The 22,177-nt window shown below is 38.2% G+C and overlaps 1 protein-coding gene across 1 annotated transcript; it reads right to left on the reverse strand.

Moving 5' to 3' along the window:
• Nucleotides 1-3,414: 3,414 nt before the first annotated feature.
• Nucleotides 3,415-14,385, reverse strand: LOC137258541 (endosome-associated-trafficking regulator 1-like). Its single transcript, XM_067796250.1, has 7 exons — nucleotides 14,183-14,385; nucleotides 12,592-13,166; nucleotides 11,447-11,520; nucleotides 10,909-11,020; nucleotides 10,525-10,587; nucleotides 9,806-9,939; nucleotides 3,415-8,799 (listed from the first exon to the last, which is right to left on the reverse strand). Exons 1-7 carry the CDS (start codon nucleotides 14,367-14,369, stop codon nucleotides 8,676-8,678), a joined length of 1,269 nt encoding a protein of 422 aa, XP_067652351.1. The 5' UTR covers nucleotides 14,370-14,385; the 3' UTR covers nucleotides 3,415-8,675.
• Nucleotides 14,386-22,177: the final 7,792 nt, after the last annotated feature.

The raw sequence follows: 22,177 nt of genomic DNA on the forward strand, positions 1-22,177 counted from the left end.
TATGATTATTGTTACAATCTGCATGACCAGATAATACCAAGTAGGCAAGTAAACTATAATAATTTATTCCTGGAAGTGCGTCCATTTTACTGAACCCAAATAGCTAAGTTTACACATTTTCATAATGTGTTACCTTTGGTGAAGCATTTGTGTACTTATTTAAATATAGTTTATATTCTGTGTACGTATGTCAGACTGAATGATTAATTACAAAGTTACAAAATTGTTGTCTAACTTATGCGGCCATGGGCCAAAAGCTGGTTCCTCAAAAATGACCATACCCATTATTATGCTAGAATGTAATCTGATTAAGACGGCTGACATTTTGCAGGGGAATAAATGTTACAAATTGTTGAACAGTTTGTGTTTCGACTGAAACAGCCATGATATATTTAATACCCTGGGGTAAACATCATCTGGAGAGTAACAATTGAAATCTTCCTTACACTGTGCAGATGCTTCTCAACACGTATGTACAAATGATAAATAGTTTATGACTTTGTCTTTCTTGCAAATTAAATTTTCTCTGGATGTTATGATATGCACAATAATATGCAAGGGTGATGTTGTAGTATGTCTATAAAGTGTTTACATAAATCAAACTTTGAACTCATCACTTATTTAGACCGACTAGTTACTTTAACAATTGGTACATTTCACTTTATTCGCTGTTGTCCATATGTGCACTGTCAAAAGAATAATGTTGCAAGGTTGTTGTTTTTCAAAAATCACTTTCTGTTTTAATAAAGTCCCTCATGGACCAATCAGGAAGTTATTCAAATTTAGTTTAGTATTCTATTACTTATGTTGGAAGAAAATGGTGAAGTGTTTTGTTCTGATTGTGAACAATTAGATTTGTTGACTTCATGTCCCAGAATGGTGTCAATTTCTTTCGCCCAATACACAGACCACGATAAAACAGCTTTGAGCACACTACACCATCAAGCTTTTCAGAGCATGTCTCTTAAATGTCTGTATCATACCACCATTAACAGTTTCTCAAGATGTTTATGATGCTTTTGTATTTTTTGAGAAAGAGATTTCAAACTGCAGGAAGTACAATGCATATTGTATCTGTGCAGGGTGTTTATATGCTGAGAGGCTTGTGGAGATTATAAGTCATTGTAAACCTTTTACTGCTAGTTTCACTGTCAGTCGACTAAAGTTTTATGAAGCAAAAGTCATTCTAATCCAGGAGAGAACAAGGTTTTCTTTTCAAGAGTGAAAGCTGATACTGAGTTTCAGTCAGTGTTTGTGAATAATTAAATAGTGAATTTGGATCAAACAAAAGTCAGTTGTTTGGACACAACAAAATGAACACACACACAGGCATCTAGCCATCAGTGGTGATGTATTCTGCATTATGCTTCATTTGCATCACTAGCAAACATCACCGACTTTGGGAATATCTGTACACACACATGCACAAAAATGATGGAAAGATTTCTACCCATAACTTGTATTTCATTTTGAGCCTATACCATGCCTAACCCAAATTCTAACCCTAAACTTAACATCATGTTTAATGTTAAATCTAAACCCTATCCCCTACAGTGAGTGAGTTTAACTTTACACAGCACTCTGCAATATTCCAGCTATATGGTGGTGGTCTGTCAACCAGACAGTCCAGTGACCAAAAGCATGAGCATCGATCTGCACAACTGAGAAATCAATGACATGTGTCAACCAAGTCAGAAAGCTAGACCGCCTGATCCCGTTAGTCGCCTCTTACGACAAGCATAGTCACCTGTTATGGCAAGCATGGGTTGCTGAAGGCCTATCCTACCCTGGATCTTCATGGGTCCTATCACCTAGAAATAATCATAATAAGAAGAATATATTTCAAGTGAGAGTTACAGGCAGAACTCTTACCAAAATGGCCACGTTCAGATGGAAACTATCTTAATGTTTCACAAAATTAGGATCAGCAGCTTACACCAGTTTAAGTAAATTTAGACATATTATTCGTTACGCTGCTATTCAGTATGAGCAGTGTAATAGAAAGACAGATCCTATATTTACATAGAATGCAGCCTAAATCATACACCAAATAAGGAATAGCAGGTAGTACATTTCTTCCCCAAAGTTCAAAGACTATTTTGACTGTATTAATTATCTACATATGGACAAAACCAAGAGTAGGTCCCCCACAAATAGATTAAGCCTGATGACGTGGACCTCAGACAACTGCTCTGCATTTGAGGCTGATGTAACACAGATCCATGGTATTCCCCTGGAGTTGATATGTTGTCAAACCATGTAGCTTTTGGTTGTGCAGAGTTGTGGCCCTTGGCATTTAGGATGTGTTGTTTGTGATTCAAGTGTTGTTCATTGTGATCTATGGTTTATCAATACCGGTGTATGTTTGATGATACCTCATGCAGATGTATTTCAACCGTAAATGTCTCCCACAGCATGCACCTGCATCACATATATACCACCCAAAAGAAGTAGGGGATTTTCCATTTTATGAGCCTACCAATGTTAGATCATCATTTCTGTCACCAACTGATTACACATGAATTCAACACTGAGGAAGGATGTCATGAACCATATGTGGGTAATCAGGGGATGTCAGGAGTGAATCCCATCAGAGGAATAAATTCCTTTAACGGTTAGTGGTCAGAAAACCAGGAACATAAAGGACAAAACTAGTATAGGAAATTGGTTGAAATCTCCCAACTGATGATTGCTTCATTACCAATGAACAATCATCGAAAAGATTGGTTAGTGTCATTTATCACATTTTTGCAGAGAAGTATAGCACGATGCAACTAGATACTTTAAAGTGATGACTAATATATGATAAACATAAACATCCTGCAATCTTCAAGAAAAAAGTATTCAGTTGTGATTTTTCAGATAGCAAAGTGAGTTTTCTAAGAAACAAACCCGTTTTCAGGTCCCGAAAACTTTGAAGCTATGTTTCATCGTTAAGTGTTTCAAACACTAAAACAGTAGTTCCAAAATTGTTTGTGTTCAGTTATGAGAAAATGTGATTAATTGCCTGGTCGTTTTCTCACTGTGACCTATCTTTGATTATTTCAATTAATGGGAACACCATTACTTGAAACATGGTTCTGACCTAAACAAAGTCGAATTTGATCTCACAATCATGGTTTCCTGGCATACGCCAGAGAAGCAACACTACCCAGCTGGGTTGGTAACAAAGTGACTCCAAACAGCATACAAAGTTTGCTCTGTGTGTGTCTATGTGTGCTGTTTAAGTGTGTCTATGTGTTCTGAAAAACAAACTGAGTGAGTGAGTTTAGTTTAATGCCATGCTTTAATGATTAGGCTACCCCACTGCTTCCTGTAGACCAAAAACCAACATCAGAGCTAATCTGACCTAGGAACTGATATTCTATATATCAGAATTAAAAAAAAAACAAAAAAAAAACAAACAAGGGAAAATAGTTTCAAAAGTTTTATTTATTATATGCAATTTACATTATATACATGTAGCAAATCAACAACCTATACATATTGAACCAAATAAAATTAACAAGATCAAAAATACTTAGATTTGTATCTACAATACATATAATTGTTACAAAAACCCAATCAAACTGTCATTCATTATGAACACCCTTATCTGTGAGTATATAACAGGTTGTGGTGCCCTGTCACAGAGATGAGACAGGCAAATCATTCAGCATGTTTGAGGGTTAGATTATCAGGCACATTCACAAAATTTGTATATTTACCAAATTCCACGTGTTCACAAATTTAAAAGCCACTTGCCACAGGGCAATTGACTTCAAAAAGTAACTTGTCCTGACCAATATTCCCCTTGCCCTGATTATATGACACAATGTTTGATGATAATGTTTAGTAAAATATAAGAGTGATAAATTTCAAAGAATAACTCTACTTTATTATTAATGCAAAATTTAATAACTACATTATGAGCACATATGAATTGATATCCAAGTTCAAGTATAACTGCAATTTGAAATCATAAGAGGAAATTATCTAGCAGCCCATGGCCAAGTAAGATGCCATTATTTGATAGCCCGAAATGAAAACTGACTTGCCCCCGCATCAGGCAATAGGATTTTTGAATCCCTGAATTCACAAATGGCAACAATTTCAGAGTGTTGCATTCTTCTCCCTGATAGAAACATAAATCATACTTTTGACTAATTCTCAAAAAAAATATAAACAAGCAAAAGTTTTCTCTCAAAGAGTTCATTTTTCATCTCGTCACAAATCAGGGTTCATACAAGTCTGAATTCTTAAAAAATTGGTCAAATAACTTGCAAAGCAAGACACAGAAATGCTCAGGTCTTTCAATAAATGAATGCACATTTCAACACCAAGTCCACTAACTGTGTTCATCTAAAAGAATCAGGTGTTCCTTAACTTCTGTTGAGCAGTATACATTGAAGCCTGTTTTCCTCAGGCTCTGCCAGTGATGTTGCATGTCTGGACTCACTTTCGCAATGATGAATCATTGTGTAACTGCAAGCATACATTCTCCAGAAGTGTTGAGAACATGGAGGCTCTCTTCTACATCTCAATGACGTAGATTACACAAAACAAACAATAAACTTACACACGTAAAAACATGTAAAAAACTTAGAAAATGTGATTATATATATATAGTAAGTATAAATGGTTCAGGATCACCCCTCAAGAATACATACCATACATATTTAAACATAAAATGATTCTCCACAACAAAACAATATTTATGATCCCTTACTTGTTTCCTTCGGTATACATACACAATATTCCCTAAATCAAGGAAATCATATGCAAGGCACCTAATAAAGTATCAAGTACATTAAAGTATCGTTCACAAGTCTTTCCTATCCAGGTAGTCATACACATAACGGCAAAGCAGTCAGCTCAGAATATATATTCAATTAGGTTTATATGGGTTCATCCTTGATAATACAATCTGTACCATGCTAAAAACCCTTGACCAATTTGCTGGCACAGATTTGGGTACCAGTACATGCTGAATGGCAGAATGCTAAGAATGGCCATGTTATGTCATTGCCACCAAACTAATGGTTGTCTTGTCAGATTAATAATAATACCAAATTACAGTGAGCAATATAAAGTGATCTGGAAGGTACTCACAGGGGATGTGCATGGTGACAGCATTTACTGCACCATTCCTTTTCAATGGATTGCAATGTACATTTGACAAGTGAGGGCAATTCGGTGCTAACATAGTGACACTAAGGATGGAGATCACCTGCTTTTAGCAATGTTCCTTCAACATCACAGTAGGGGACACCAGAAATGGGCTTCACAGATTGTACCCATGTGAAGACTCGAACCCGGGTTTTCAGCATGATGAGCGTACACTCAAACCACTAGGCTACCCGACGACCCTGAGTTGGTAAGATGTCAAAGGTAAATACAATAACTCAAGCGTGACATATATTGAATAAGTAACAAAGATGCAGTGCAGTTTATGCCAAAGGCCTTAAATATTCAAATGATCATATCAAAGCAATATGCATGAACTCATTTCCAGTCGTTCAATGCTTATGGGTTTCTGTCAGAATTCTGAGTCAAATTTGTTCCTGTCTTATTTAAACATGGCAGTAGATGTGTCTCACAAGTAGCACTCACTTCTTGCAGAGGGCAGACGTGAGAAACCCTTGAGCCTAAGAATGTACTTTCCTTTCTGGGACTAAAAAGGGAAATATAGTAAAAAACAGAGTCTAGGTGAGACAATCCAGTGACTGTCATTATGAACATCAATCCAGGCAATCAGGGTACACTGTATGTATGTATAGTGTAGCTGCTACCGAACGTTTTGTGTCAAGTGTGTAACATCAGTTTACAAGGTAAGTTTTGATTTCATCCATCCTTGACAATTAAACAGCATCTATTAAGTCAGCCATGGCCTTGTATGTACAGAAATAAAACCTGGTCCTGAGATGAGTAGCTACTCTGAATGAGTTCACTACAGGTTCTGTGGGACAAATTTTTCATCCATTTTATTCCCAATTTGTGGTGATCAAAAACATTTGACATAACACAACATAAGTTACCATCCAGTCAACCAACCAACCAACCAATCAATCAATCAACCAATCAACCACAAAGAGATAATAGTGATATGATTATCATCAGGGTGCAATTTCTTTCTGTTAAAAAACCTGCACCGAGGGCAAATTGGCTTAAAAATAGGTTCAGTTGCTCTATAAAATAATGTCATTGGTTCTATAACATAGCAAATACCTGTTGAGCAGTTTTCATAACAATGCTCACTATCCAATACATTCAACAGGATCTGCCCCCATAGTGATGATGATGAATGATTCTGTTTCAGTTTTGTATTCCCTTTATTTATAAATCTAAGTTATATGATTGCTGCAATGTAACTGACTAATGCCTTCACAAATGTTTATGCTTGTAACAAGCCTTGTTATTTTCAGGCACTCACTTCCCCATCAAAGCACACCGACCGCTCAAGATGTTGAAGGATTGATTGCTACCTGCCCTGGGTCAACCTGTTACTGGAGGCAACCTGCTACTGGAGGCAGCCTGCACCAGCCTTTTTTAACATGCACATATGCAGGCTGAAAATACTGTGGAGGCCCACAAAACCGACATACCTCCGACATACTCCGTACTTCGGCATAGTAAAGACCGCCCAACTGACTGTTTGTACAGTAGTTAATGCTGACAAAATGGGCATCCAGTATCTTGGCTCTCCTGCTGATTGGCTGAATGTGTCTTAGCAACACAGTGGATTGCGGTTATGTATGTTGTGAGCCACACGTCACTTGCCAAAATAAATTAATTGGCATCTCCCATTTTGTCAGTTATGTGCCGTGTCAAGATGGCTTTGAAGATTAGAGAAACATGTATTAACAACAAAGTAGATTACCATTAATGTCATTCTCAGGTTGAAAAGGGAAAAGTTCGCTAAACCGACACATTCACTATACCGGCATATTATACCGATCCCAACGCATGCCAGTGTAGAGGGCTTCTACTGTAGTGAAATCACACCCTGATCATACATCTACATCAAAGCATGGGTTATTATGGTCTAAGCCATATAATTACTTTCTGGAAAATGGCGCCCTAGGGGTAAATGGGCAGTGATTCTAGATCTGTATACTACACTTCATCAGACATAACATCATATAATACTGTATGATGCAACATCAAAGAATGAAGGCATTCTTGATCAATCATACAGTGGGTAATTATACACTCGCGGACTATGCCTGTACACTTTATAAAACATTGCACATTTGAAACAGAGCACTGGCAAGCACAAAGCACACTGGTGTATATCACTTGGTGCTACTTATCATGATTCCAAACATAGAGCTTCTGGCATACAAACTGGGAGTAAGAAATCCTGATATTTTGTGTAATACCGAGATTTGTCTATTTTAGCAAATCCATGGGCATTCTAATATTTGACACAATGCCCAAACTAAACATTACAGCCAGCTTTTTGTTACATGGTAATATCAGTGAAATACAAGTCACAAGATACAACATGTCCTGAAGGAAAACCAAGTTATATGGATAGTCAACTTCTTTATTACAATGACAGTGACATATTGATAATGCTAGATAACTGCGTTAGTACTTACTTCAAAACAGTGCAGTCACTGCAATAAAGAAGGTGACATAAACACCACAGAAACATGTTCTAAAATGCCACTGACAGAAAATATAATATCATGAACTTTATTCCAATTTAGGATTCAGAACTGACATTTGCTTCAGACGTACTCCCACAGTTGTTGGTGGGGTTTCTACTGGATCAGGCGCCTAATGGGGTAAATACCGCACCAAATGATTGACTGTCTACTGAGAGTGAGATGTACTACTTATAGTACCCCATATCCAGTCAAATAATGGAAACAGCACCATGAACAATATAAAACAATGTACCATACGTGGGAAATGAACCTGAGGCCTTTGAAACACAAACCTAAAACCATTGAGGTATCCAACGGCAACAGAAATTTAAGGTGGACAATTGGGATGTCACAATACATGAGTTTATGAATCGATATGTATCAAGATACCCATGTCTCGATTCAACATGCATCACAATACCTATTTTTTGCAGCACTACTGCTTAAATTTAGAACATCAATATTTTGAACATTAACATTTGATATTTAAAAACTGTCCATGAAAACATCAACATTTATTCTCAACCAAGAGATTAACCCACCATTCCTTCAATGATGGTTTCACATCTTTCAGTTAATTGACTCATCGTCTACTCCACCAAAATATGCAGAGTCAGAAATATTTTGCACCCAGCTGACAGTAATGATGCAGGGTTACTACCATATTTGCTGAAGGTTATGCTTGCAAATTCAGCCAATTATAGTTCAGAAAATAACACTCTCCAAAGCCAGGTTCATGATAAAGGCAAACACTTTTGGCACTGGTTGAAAAAAATACCTGGCATTATTTAAAAAACTTTTCACTGTACTAAAGATGTTAAGCTACAATAAGCACAACACCAAGCACAGTAACTCTTACCAATATTTCAAGCACTATCACAGCATGTACCCATGAAGGGAGTTTGAACCCAGGACTGATCATTGAGCACCACACCCATTGGGCTAAACTAGCATTGCAATGAGGAAAGGAAACAGCTACCCTTGACAATGTTGTGCATTATATTTCAACATCAATCAGTGAGTTTAGCACTCTGCGTGACGTCATGTGTTATGGGAGGACTGTGCCGACTCAGCATTTTCTTCAACGGGAACATCTGTTATCTTGTCGATGGATGCTAAGACTTGTGACAAGAGGCGGAGCTTGTCTACTCCCGTCATGAGTTGTCTGAAAGTAGGTAAAACTTTGCTAGTTAGTTTAAAGGTCCAGGGCAAATGAAACTCAGCTTTTCTTGCAGTCATATTAGTTTAGGTAATCCAGCTCTCAATCATGTTTACAGTAGAAATTTTGCAATCTATTTTACAATCAATCTTAGGCTCCTACAATCAACTTCACAATCACCATACAATTGCCCTAATCCACTTGCACAAAGACGATTTTAAGACAGCATGGATTTGAGAAAGCAATCTTAACTAAGATCGAACTCTTCAATGTTGTAGGTAGAAATTTCTTAAACTCAACTCGTGTCTACAGTTGCCTGCAAGTGCACATAGCATGCTGCGCAGATAAAACAGGAAACTGGTTAATATGCCAATATCCATAATACGCCAATATCCATAATACGCCAAGGGAAGCCACACCCTTCTTGCTTAAAAAATAAGATTAGCTGCCCTTGTGTTACTGGAAAGGTCATGGCCATTGCTAGTCGCATGCAGTCATCTTTCGTTACTATCGTTTCCTTGAATATCAAAAAGGTATGGTGTTCTTACTTCTTCCAACACTGAATGGGGTGAGAATCATACTTTATGATATTGATTCAATATGATCTTGTTCACAACGGCAATTAATGATATTTCTGACGTTAAATCGATGTTGCATTCTGCGTGTTGTTGAAGTGTCAAGGTGAATCACACACTTTTATGCAATATAAAAGCAACCTCCAAACGTAAAGATAACTATATGCGTGAAACTGACACTAACTTGAATGCTATGTTATTACAGATCACAATGATCTAAGCTCCTTACAATTGGTTCCAACCAATCATAGGTTTCGATTTTAACTTACAATGATCTCAGCCTGCAATCGCTTTGTGCAAGTGAATGGTGATTGTAGCCAAAGCCTAAGATTGTGATTGCTTAGATTTACAATAATTGCAGCGGTAAGATCGTTTTGTGCAAGTGGACCCTGATCTACAGTAGAAAGGAATGACAAAGGCCGTGACTTAAGACTCACCTGATGGTCCGTTCTCCTGTGTCAGCAGCAGTTGCCAGTTGGTCAGAGGCGTACTTGGTCCTCTCCAGGATAGCAGACAAACCATCATCAGTGCTAGAAGAGTCCCTGTCTGTCTGAAGAGCTGATACCTTGTTCTATAATATCATAGAGTAATGATATGAAGAATATGAATTATGATAAACACTGCTCTGGACAATGGTTCAGTTGAACAAAGTCTTATAAGACAAAACCAAAAATCATACTTTTAAAGACAATGTGATTGCAAAAGGTATCATTCAACAAGTACTCAAAAGATAGTCTATGTACACACTGGAACAAACATACCGATGGAAAAAAATAATGGATCAAATGAAAGCATAAGTGTTCATTTATGTTTTCAAAGGTTTCTTCACAAGCTTTGTAACGCATAGCTTGTGAGGAAATCCTGGAAAAAAATGAAGGAACACTTGTGCTTTCATGTGATACCTTATTTGTTTCCCTCTGTATATGAAGGAAATCCGACTTAATTTCAATATAACTCGCCAAGCTATGTCTGAAGTCATTGTGTTGGGCACAGCTACTAAGCCATCAGGACATTCTTCTCAACACCAACAAAATAATGTGTAGTGGCTGAAGCTCCATTTTAGCAAATATTCAAATCTGGTCCAACATCTGACTGCAGCCAGTGTAAGATCAAACACAATTTATTGCCCCTTACAACAGCTTCCAATTATACACACCTGCAACGTTTTCACTTCTTGTCGTAATTTTGCCACTGTGTTTTCAGCCTTTACTGCTCTTTGCTGAAATATACAATGAATATTCAGACCTCTGTCAACTGACAATCAATATGGAATGCTCTTTATAAAGTGGTCAAATGTACCATATGGCATATTTGGGATTACATGTTCTTGTACTGGTTTTAAAAGTTTTTAAGTGTTCTCGACTTTCATTGAAAACATGAAAAAAAACAAAAGTGGGGGCCAAGCTCCAGGAGGGCTCTTTTGATTACTAGTGTAGATAGCCAATGCTGAATGATATTACTCCGAGACCTATGATGTTGTCCCAGCACACTGTGGTGTTGCCCCAGATTCACTGGCATCCAAAGGACATATGCAACTAACCGTTGTAGTGACGAGGTTGGCCTCCACCTGGTGTACAGCACGCTCCATCACAGCCGTCTCTTCTGCCTCCTTCTTCTGCTGCCTCTCCATCTGCTTCAGCAGCTCAGACACTCTGGGGAAGACAGTCACACATATACTACAACACTCTGGGGAAGACAGTCACATTCATACCACAACACTCTGAGGAAGACAGTCACATTTATACCACAACACTCTGAGGAAGACAGTCACAGATATACTACAACACTCTGGGGAAGACAGTCACATTTATACCACAACACTCTGAGGAAGACAGCCACATTTATACCACAACACTCTGAGGAAGACAGTCACATTTATACCACAACACTCTGAGGAAGACAGTCACACATATACTACAACACTCTGGGGAAGACAGTCAGTGGCCACGAGAGGATGTGTCAAGTGAGTGAGTAAATATATAGCTGAATTTACAATGTGGGAAGTACGGTTACATTGTACGATGACACTGTGAGGACAACTGGAAGAATATATTATTCTCACATGCAAAACCTCTCACCTCTCTGATTCTTTCATAGCTAACTTTTTTGTATCCTCCACTGTCTTTTTCAACTTTTGATTCTCTTCTCGTAACTGAAATTAACCATTGGTATGACATACATTTATTATGTTTCGTAACATGCACAAAGATACACACTGAATTAAACTTAACAACCTCACCTGACACGTGGAATACTGACAAGGGTTGGTCATGAAAACCATACACTAGTCACGTGTCATCAAAAATATGGTGGTAGGGAATAATAATACCCCTTAACAGCAAAAAACAAAGCAGCACCAAGTGCACTGATAATCATGATAATCATAATGGCATGGTGATAGTATGTTAATTAATAATCTTATATTCAGACAATGTTTACAATATGAGACCATTGATAAATGACAATGCATGAAAATGATTAACACATCAATAGACATGATTGTCAGTTTGATTCACAAAACAAATTTTTTTTTTTCATAATAAATGTACCTATTATCCATCTCAATGACAAGGAATGGTCAAAATCAAAATTACTCAGCAACTAGGCTTGGTGAAGTGTGTTACATGATGGCTCAAAATTCTTCTGTGTGTTGCAATTGATTTTTGTGACACATATACAGTCACGAGTAACCTGCACCCTGTGCTGGATAAAAGAAAAGCTGTTAATACCACAGCAATTCTTCTGCAACACTGGCCTGTAAATATATGATGACAGCTTGAATATTATCAAGTTTGGACCACACAAAATGTAGTAATTAACCTTTCAATTTTTTCTCAATGACTAATGAGTGTAAGATCTAAGTACATATATTCAGAATACTTTTAATATTTCAATGTTACATTGACTGAAATTTGAGCATCCAATTCTACAAGGACCTCAGGCAGGACAAGCAGGAAAAATATACTGAGCAACAAAAGAAATGCAATTTTCTAGAAAATGAAGCCTCATAAAAGTAAGTGTTCATGTTAATGTTGTCTGTTTAAAAACTTGTCCGTAAGCACAGTTGCATTTGCTTTGCTGTTCAGCATATGTACCAGCCCAGAGGGTCTGATTGGTTTGGGGTTAATTTCCACCTGCTTGTGTCATCACTTGTAACTAGCATAGGTAGCTGAGGACCTCTTCTCCCAAATGGGAGACCCTGGTAAAACCTAACAACACTCACTCTTCTGTTCTCAAGTTCCAAGTCACCATGAACCTCCAAGGAAGACACATCTCGCACTCCTCTCTGGGTGGGAGCTTCAGTCACTCCGCCACTATGACCATTAAACAGTTCCGTATTGTTCACTGCTCCATCAGACAAGAAGTCTGGAAGACTTGATATACTAGACGGCATGGTAGGCCTGTTCCTTGTCAACTCTTCATCGCTATTATTTGAGTGATGGTCTCCATTTTCTTTACCACTGCCACCAACATAAGGGAGGTCACCACTGTTGTACGGTGGCTGTGAAATGTTCTGACCAGAGGCACTTACATTTTCTTCAATGTTGGAAGTTAGCGCAAAGTCAGGGAGATCAAGATCTGCGTTTCTTGTTTTTCTCTCCTTCTTAATTTGGGACTCATCAAGGAAGTGATCCTGTACAAAATCTGGGAGATCACTTGCAAAGTCTGGGGCATTATTTCTTGATCTGGGAGATGTTCCTGACTTTGGTCTTGCACTAGTTTGAGGGCCAGATAAAAACTTCTTAAAAGAAAATGGATTTTCATCGCTGTTTTTTTTTGTTGGAGGGGCCTGGGGCTCTGGAAAGAGAAAACAACATAAATATTTACCACATTATATGCACACCACCAGATAATATACAAGAGCAGAAATTTAATGGCGCTGATGACTAGATAAATGGGCACTATAATTACTTGTGACCGCGCCCATGGCCAAATGGCAGGGTGTTGCCGAATTAGACTAGGTCAATTAATACCAAAGGTCAGCTTCAACGTGGCAAGGTGATTTCAGTTCTCCATGTGATATTAACCAAACTCCTAAAAAGTGCCTGATAAAGTGCACCACTCCTGAAAGCTTCCATGTTTGGGACCATTCATAATCTATGGCTGGGGGGTGAGGGTGGGGGATGATGATATTTGTGGAGAAGTATGTACATATATACAATGTACATGAGATCCCTGTTAAATCTCTGTCCAAAGTGACACCCCCTACCCCTTGCATGTCATGACACCCCTTCTCCGTTACATGTGATGACACACCCTCCCTCTGGCATGTCATATGCAAAATCAACGATGATCCCAAACCCTTACTATAATCTTTAAGCACAACTTATTAACATTTTAATGTACAAAATTGCTGACCCCACCTAGTGCCTCTGCACTACCTCTCCAGAACAAAATGGGTGAAACTTCCCACCCCTCATTGTAAAAGTGCCTTGATGACCAATCATCCAAATATCATTTCAAATGTCTATTTCCCTATTCAAAAAAGTGCTATACAAAACACTGCTTTTCATTTTTGTAAGTCGAACGGTTCAAAAACATTACGGCTTTTATCATTACGGCTGATAGTTTGACACATGACAAGCTATCGCGTACCACTTTCTGGTTTATCCTCCCGACCAATTATTATTATCCTGTTTTGTTGACTCCAGCCTCCAGAACGGAATTCGTTAGATCGTAAATCAAGTGACAGACCGACAGTTGCTCAGAAGAATTCATCATCCATAAAAATAAGAAACAAACCAAGATTGTCGTTTTGACAGCGACATAGTCTAATCAGTTATGACTATGAGATAACCAAAATATTATTCTACCATCTTCTAAGATCAGCGCTGCCTTCCCCTTTTTCTTCCGCGTCGACACGTCTGGAAGGAGGAACATGTCCTCAGTGTCATCTTTATCTTTGTCCTCATCACTCAGAGAATAAGTTTGATCTTTCTTCTTCACAAACTTTTTGAACGAAAACGGATTTTCCGAATCATCTCCGCCACCCTCCGCCATTTTTGTTGTGATTAGAGGGATCGGTCATTGCTCATTTTCTACATTTAGGAGAACACTAACATCTTGACTTGCGTCTTGCGCATTTAACAAAATAATATAATCAGAACTTGGAACATGTTAAATCAATTCGTTTCTTTTCGTATGATAGATTTTACAGAAGATACCATCTTGTTTAAACTAAACAATTACATATAACTCCCCGTTCTCGGCCTTGCGGGCGGCTCTTCTTTTCTCCGCCCCATGCTGTTGTAATTAGCAGCTACACACAAACTTATTTTAACTTGTGTACTTCCTTGACCCACCTGTCAATGTAGGACACACACACACGCATGCGCGCACACACAACACACACACGTCAATTTCTATGGTAAAAAAATAAAGATATTATGAATATTACATCTTTATACGCATAGTCTCTGGTTTAATCAAGACTTTAATTTGGACATATACCGGACAAAATAAGTTAGGAATTTTTATGATTGATATTTTATCAGTAAGTCAATGAAGTACACAAGTAACCCTAGCTATTTTTGTCCAGTATAATACTTAAGTTAACCTAATCATGACTACTAACTTTCTCAAAACATAATGTTTGCACTGAATTATCACCGAGGCAGCTTCGCGACGACAAAATTAGGGTTAGTACGTCGTAGTTACTGAAATGAGATCGGTCGTTGTCACCACTGACGCTACAGTATATATAACCCTACAATGTTATTCCATTCATTGCACCTTCTTAAATGCGTCTCTACAGTTTACCCATATCGGAACATGCACATTGCAATAATAGTTTTAAAAGTTCTAAATAATTACGAGTGGCTGATTTGGTTTTAACTATTGGGAAATAGAATGTGCCTTGTGTATTATTCTGTCAAAATACAACAACAACAACAACAACAACAACAACAACAACAACAACAAAACAGTGTCTTTAAAATGACCATATGACATCATAAAATCGATGGGTATTCTTGCAAGCATATGTCATACTGAGGCCTGACATTCGACAGGTTAATACATACCACAATAGCAGCGGTCAGTTTCACTGCATGAATTGTGTTTTGTGCCGTATCGACGAACAGCACCACAAATGTATCACAAATTGTACCTGTGTAGGGAGTCACACTGAGAGCGGGCGCTATTTAGCCACAGGGATACCGTTCTATATATGAATGTACATAAATGTATACCCACCTGACTTAACACGTGCTGCGGACTGACAGTGTTCCTGGTCGCTGCCTCGGGGGTTGGTTTCACTGGAACAGCGAGATGCGTTTTGGCAGTTTGTTGGCTGAGAGTAGTTTCTGCCTAAATCTTTCTGCTGATTACATTGCTCATCCTCACAGGTGGAACTATTCTTGAACAGCTTCCACGGCACGGCGCTCTCATCTCCAAGAGTCCTCTTTCGCTTAGATTTTCTTCGAACTGCAGTCTCAGCATGTTCATGACAAAATCTGTAGTTCAGAATGTACGTGGCGCTTAAGTCCGTCCTGCAGAAGGCACCGCATTGCTTCAGTATGCACCGCCACAGGTGACTTTTATTGCCAGCGCCTCCGGATCGGTACTTAAAACCATTTACAATAATAGCATCATTTCCACGGATTGTCAAACAATGTTCTATGCGATACTTGTCGTTGACACAGCCTACAACGTGGGCCATCGTGATAGGTTGTACTACAGCACTCGGAATTATTGCGGTAGTATGCGCTAATACTGGACTCTGCACCGCACAAACATGACAAGATGGCGGCCTTGTAAATGCAGCGCTATATGTATTTTACTGTCGTTCTCTGTACGTTCTTGGTTTGAATTTCAAACCGGTGTGATAAGAAATACAACTACGGTCAACACATGCACGATAATACATAGGCGTTATCCCAGGTCAGGTCGCTGCTTGTCAGTCGCGCTGTACCTGCGAATCTGGGTCATATGCGGTAAAATCGCCAACACTCGTTAAAACCCGGAAGATTCCGTGGATTGTCGAAAGGAGTGAGTATTAACCGCAGTATTTTAGCGATGTCTCGTTTGATAACAGACACGGTTGATTCAGCCACATGCACTAACGTACACTGAAATACTGGCTCAAAATGTCTGTATCTAGGTTTTAACTGTATTCTACTTACTCCTCTAGCTACCGCCCCTACCAGAACTCGATGGAGCGCAAGAAAAGGGTATGTTGAGATTGGCGCATATAGGAGTCAGCTGATAAACAAGGCTGATAAACAAATGATTTTTTTTTGGTTTCGATCAATGTCCTTTTTTCTGTTTGGCGCTGCCCATTCTTCCTATGTGGCGTTGATATTTATAAACGTTCGAATCTGGACCAGGGAAACCAGTGACTGGGATAATGAACATCGACCTACGCAACTGGGTTAGGAGTGAGTGAGAGTAAAGTTTTAACTTTATTCCAGTAATATCAAGACTGCGGACAACTTGGATAGGATGTCATGCAACAGTTAACCGAATCATTGATTCTGACCACCCGATCCCGTTAGTCGACGTTTCAGACAAGCATGGGTTGCTGAAAGATATAGGTGTATAGACCCTACACTAGTACACCTATATGTCTTTCTAACACAGTTTCTAAGAGATACCCGGTCTACCCGGTCTACCCGGGGTAGAACAGGCCTTCAGCAACCCATGCTTGCCATTAAAGGCGGCCATGCTTGTCGTAAGAGGCGGCTGACGGGATCGGGTGGTCAGGTTTGCTGACTTGGTTGACACGTCATCAGTTCCCAGTTGCGTAGATCGATGCTTATGTTGTTGATGACTGCATTGTCTGGTCCAGACTCGATTATTTACAGACCTCCGCTATGTAGCTGGAATATTGCCGAGTGCGGCGTAAACCTAAACTCACTCACTCATTCTAAGCGATGCAAGTACTAGTGTTGGGTCTATACACCTATATGTCTTTCTAACACCGTTTCTAAGCACTACAAGCCACTGTCGGCATACATATACATATTTCATTAATTTATTCTGTACACCTATTTAAAATGCAAGGTACATTCCATTTAGTGCATGTGGATTTAGGAAATAAATGCACGTATTCCTTTCACAACGGATTTCGTGATTTCGTGCAAACAGCCAATTTCTGCAACCGTTTTAGACGATGTGCACGTGAACACGTAAAATTTGAAACTTACAGTCAAACATGTCGGTGTGCTGCTGTGTATTTCACAAAATCAGGCTGAAACTTGGCCTGATATGTCACGCCAGGAACTGCAGTTAAATCATTAATTAAAAGTCGTCGTCATACACTTCCTTTTTATTTGTCTTAATTGTTTTCATCATTCCTCGGTGTAGAATTTAACTGGGGTATTTTCTTGTCACATATGCCCTGTCAGAGTGAGGAGTGAGTTTTGTTTTACGCCGCACTCGGCAATATTACAGCTATATGACGGCGGTCTGCACGTAAATATTCGATAACCCAGGGACCAACGTCATGAGCATCGATCTGCGCAACTGGGAACCGATGACACGTGTCAACCAAGTTAGCGAGCCTGACCACCCGATCTCGTTAGTCGCCTCATACGACAAGCATGGATTTCTGAAGGCCAATATTTTGACCCTTCTTGTATATACGGATATGTCCTGTCAAAACCGCTACAACTATTCTGGTGAACTGTTGGTATGTACAGAATACGAAAGTTTTACTCTTTCAGATAGACAGGTGCTGTACAGAAACTCTGTGACGTCATCTTGTCAAAACCGGATCTGTTCGTACTGGCATGGAGACACTTCCCATTGAACAATGCCATGTTGAAAACACGAACATCGTAGCAACCACGTTGCAATATTTCCTTAGTGTCAACAATTATGTTCATCATGTTTGATACTAATGACATTTATTAAAATACTGCAGTAAATAAAAGTTAAATATCCTTACAAAATATTCCACCTTTGACCTTTGTAAAATCTGGAGGATCTGTTATCTCTAGGTGTCTGTTACTGCATTTGTTTGAAAGCTGGTTGTTGGTTCACAAGGCATCAGTAAGTTTGGGCATATCTTCACGGGGAATCAATATAATTCACAGATCAGTAAACTAAGAAACTGTTCTCCGACTCTGTTAAGTAGGATTCATTAACTCTGCTATGGAACCTTTCATTGTTTAGTTTGGTGATGATGATTTGTATGGAGAAGAATGTATGTGTAATTATGTACAAAGTAAGTGGACCCACTCACCATCTGTCTCTGTATGTCATGTACAAAATCAATAGTAACCCTACCATAAAACTGATGTCCTTCCTACCGCCCTACACTCCCCCACCCTCCAACACACACACACCTATCTCAAAATCATCATAATCAACCATCCCCACCCAAAGCTATCAGTTATGTACTGTTTCAAACTATGGACATGTTAACTGTGGGTCTGTTACCTTGAGATCTGTACATCAGGTATCAGTAATGTGTTTGTAAATAAGGTATCTGTTATAATTGAGGATCTGTAAACTTGGACCCACCCTGTTAGATATTGGGATCCATACAATGTGGGAATATGTTAGTGATGTAAATTGTAGTTGAAAAAAAAACACACAGCTGAGTTGATGCTTGTCATGCAAAGAAACAAGTACGCACACACTTCTATTCATAAAACTGTACATTGTATTTAATCAATAGTCACAATTACCAACAAACACATACACAATAGCAATCTTATCCTGAAAATTGTAAATAACAAACATTTCATTTTATTAAACGCTAAAATATATCATGAATGTATATACATATAAATGCTTCTAAAACACTCCATATCTTTTATGTACACAAATAAAATGACCTTTTCACTTATTAGTTAGATATATAAAAGAATAAATGTTTTCCACACTTTCAGAAATGGCATGCAGTGAGAAGCAGCACACTGGCCTGCAACACATGCATTATTTGATGATAGTACAAAGCCACTTATATATTAAAATATTGCCGTGTCACATCAATATCTAAACTCCGATAGATTACCGGTATGTCAAGAGAATACATGTATGAGTATCTCATATTTGCATATTATATGGTTTTAGTAAATGTATTGCTACATTTATACACAGTGTAACAAGAAAACTGTGATTCCTGAAAGCTCTGACAAATTTCATACACAACAGTTGAATAGTCAGGAAATAAATACACATTGGTGGGCATTTTCAGCATTTGACTGAGTAGACACTCTCTATATATAACAGCTACAACACTATTACAAAAACGTTATCCATGAATTGTGTCAACTTTGATATTTGTAATTAGTAATTACTTATATATAATAGAGAGGATAAGTATTGAATGAGGCTGACTTAAAGATTTGGAGACAACATATGCTGTTTATGCTGCAATCAGCAATACTCCAGCTAAATGGTGACGGTCTGTGAATAATCTAGTCTGGACCAGACAATCCAGTGATTAACATCATCATTAAGCACCAAATGTCCACCAAGTCAATGAAACTGGCAACCCAATCCTGTTAGTCATCTGTGATGATAAAAAAGTCAGGAAAATACCTCTAAATACGTTCAAGCGTATGATGTTACAAAAATGATGCTTGCTGTTTGTCTCCTATATATGTGGTAAACTATTGCACGCCTTAGTCTGTGTCTCTGGATAGAACTTAATGAGTCTACACAGAAGCAACTTTCATCCTTCTTCATTCAGTGAACATGACCCAAGCAGCTCAACCTATTCATGTACCTCAACAAACCAATAACCACCCACACTCCTTTGTCTGCATAATATCTGCAGTTGATATTTTTGATTCATTACACCATGGAGCAAAGAACAATAGGAAATATTCAAGATGGATGATTTTGACCTTAGTAATGTCTGCTGGTGAGAACCTCTTCAAAACTATTGCATTAATGTATATATCAGATACAATGTCATATAAACCCATTGTCTAGATCTCACCTTCATAGTAATGCCAACAACTTGAGTATATGTTCATGTAATTTTGAAATTAACTCAAGGTTTCATCAGGTAACTCTGAGATTTCCTCCATGCAACATTGAGATCAGCAATCAGTAAATTTTATACCATGGACATACAACACTAAAATGGATGCTCCTGACAGCTCAGACACACCAGTACCATAGTAACAACCAGGTAACTGGTCCAAACCAAGGCCTAACAACAAACTACACCAACACTTATCTGATTAGATTTGATTTGATTTCATTTTAATGCATGATTCTCAATTATATGGGATATATTTTTAAAATGATTATCAGGTCAGAAAATGTAGATGAAAAGAAATTACGCATCATAAGGTTCAATTTATAAATGTTGTAATGAGTTAATATTTCGTGTGTAAACTGTGTTCAAAAGGTTGCCAGGCTATTGCTGCCTACTAATAACACAGAGGAAAATATAACTAAACTACATGACTAAGTCACTTTACATACTTATTTCAAATGAGAATATTTACAATTCTCAGGGTTCATCTGTTGGCAAGGTTTATAAAGATCCTGAAAAAAAGATTAAACTTACAAGTTCAGGTATCTTCCATTTCTGAAGATGATGAGATTCTCTCAGCTCCTTTCTATTTTACAAGCAAATGTATTTACAGAAAGGAATCATGAATTTCCATATCACAGACTAAACAAAATTCTACAGATTTGTGACCAATCATATCATTCGTTGCCCTTGGTGATCAGGAGGTCTTGATACTTGAGGCCAAACATGTGAATGTAGTATATAAGCGGAAATAAGCATGTACAATAGTGTTAATTCATATTAATAACTTTGACAAGTTTGACCTCCTGATCACCAACATCATCAATGATAAACAATGGACGTACCTCTGGCTACAAGACAATGATGTAATAAACTGGCTATGGAGAGACTGGTCTTAGAACTGCATCATCATATCAAATTTCCTGCAACAGTTCTCCACGCACTCCCACCTCTGGACATGTTGCATATTTTACGACTCCTATGATACCCTCTAATAGTGTACTGGGCCAATAACAACTTTACAATGTCTTTCACCAGAGACCATATACTGGTATATGATCTCTGCTTTTACCCATGTATGTGAAAAACAGATCTATCATGTTTGAGATTATCATACTGAGATTATCAAGTCAAGCACACAGAGAAAACACACCGGTATGGAATGTAAGTTCAGTTGACACGGAAAGCAGTGGAACAGTAAAGCTACATAATATCCACATGTACAGACACATCAGTGCTCCCTGTACACATGGATGGATGGATGGACACCTGGTTTAAATCCACTAGTGACATCACTGTCTATTGTCTTGCTAGCTTCTCCTTTTACCATGTGAACCTCTCCAGGCAGTTTCACATGTATTCTCCAAGATATAAGTCTTTAGCCTAAGGAAATGGGCTTGTGCCTATCAGCCCTGCCCAGTTTCCCTCTGTTAGAGGCTTACATTTTCAAACAAAACTTCAGAGTATTGTTCCGTCACGTACGAACCCTCAAGGAGATGTTTCTGTTCCTCATGCACAGAGAGTATGAACTGACTGAGACAGTTTACAAAGAATCCTGTTAGTTCTATTCTTGATGCTTGTCTATGAATTTTTAGGAAAAAAAACCATAAAGTCTCCCAAGACATTAGTCGCCAGGTTTTCAAAATAAACCACCCAAAACACAAAAAATCTGCTTTTCACTTGAAAAATACCGGATGTACTGAATGATGTGATTTGCATACAAAAATCGTTGCTAGCCCTTCCTGACTGTCAGAGAAAGAGATTTTGGGTGTTGACCAAAACAACATCTTGTCTGAAACCATCCAAAACTGATGAATATTTAATGAATATTGAAATGTGTGTTTGCTAAGTGTCACTGGTGATATAT

The sequence above is a fragment of the Haliotis asinina genome, chromosome 12 (genome assembly GCF_037392515.1).
Source record: "Haliotis asinina isolate JCU_RB_2024 chromosome 12, JCU_Hal_asi_v2, whole genome shotgun sequence".
Lineage (NCBI taxonomy): Eukaryota > Metazoa > Mollusca > Gastropoda > Lepetellida > Haliotidae > Haliotis > Haliotis asinina.

Excerpts from the sequence above, each read along its gene's own strand:
- LOC137258541 (XM_067796250.1), bottom strand. The coding sequence starts at position 14,369 with ATGGCGGAGGGTGGCGGAGATGATTCGGAAAATCCGTTTTCGTTCAAA. Across the intron at positions 13,167-14,182 it reads AGCGCTGATCTTAGAAGATG|AGCCCCAGGCCCCTCCAACA; the intron begins GTAGAATAATAT and ends TTCTCTTTCCAG. Across the intron at positions 10,588-10,908 it reads CCAACCTCGTCACTACAACG|CAAAGAGCAGTAAAGGCTGA; the intron begins GTTAGTTGCATA and ends TGTATATTTCAG.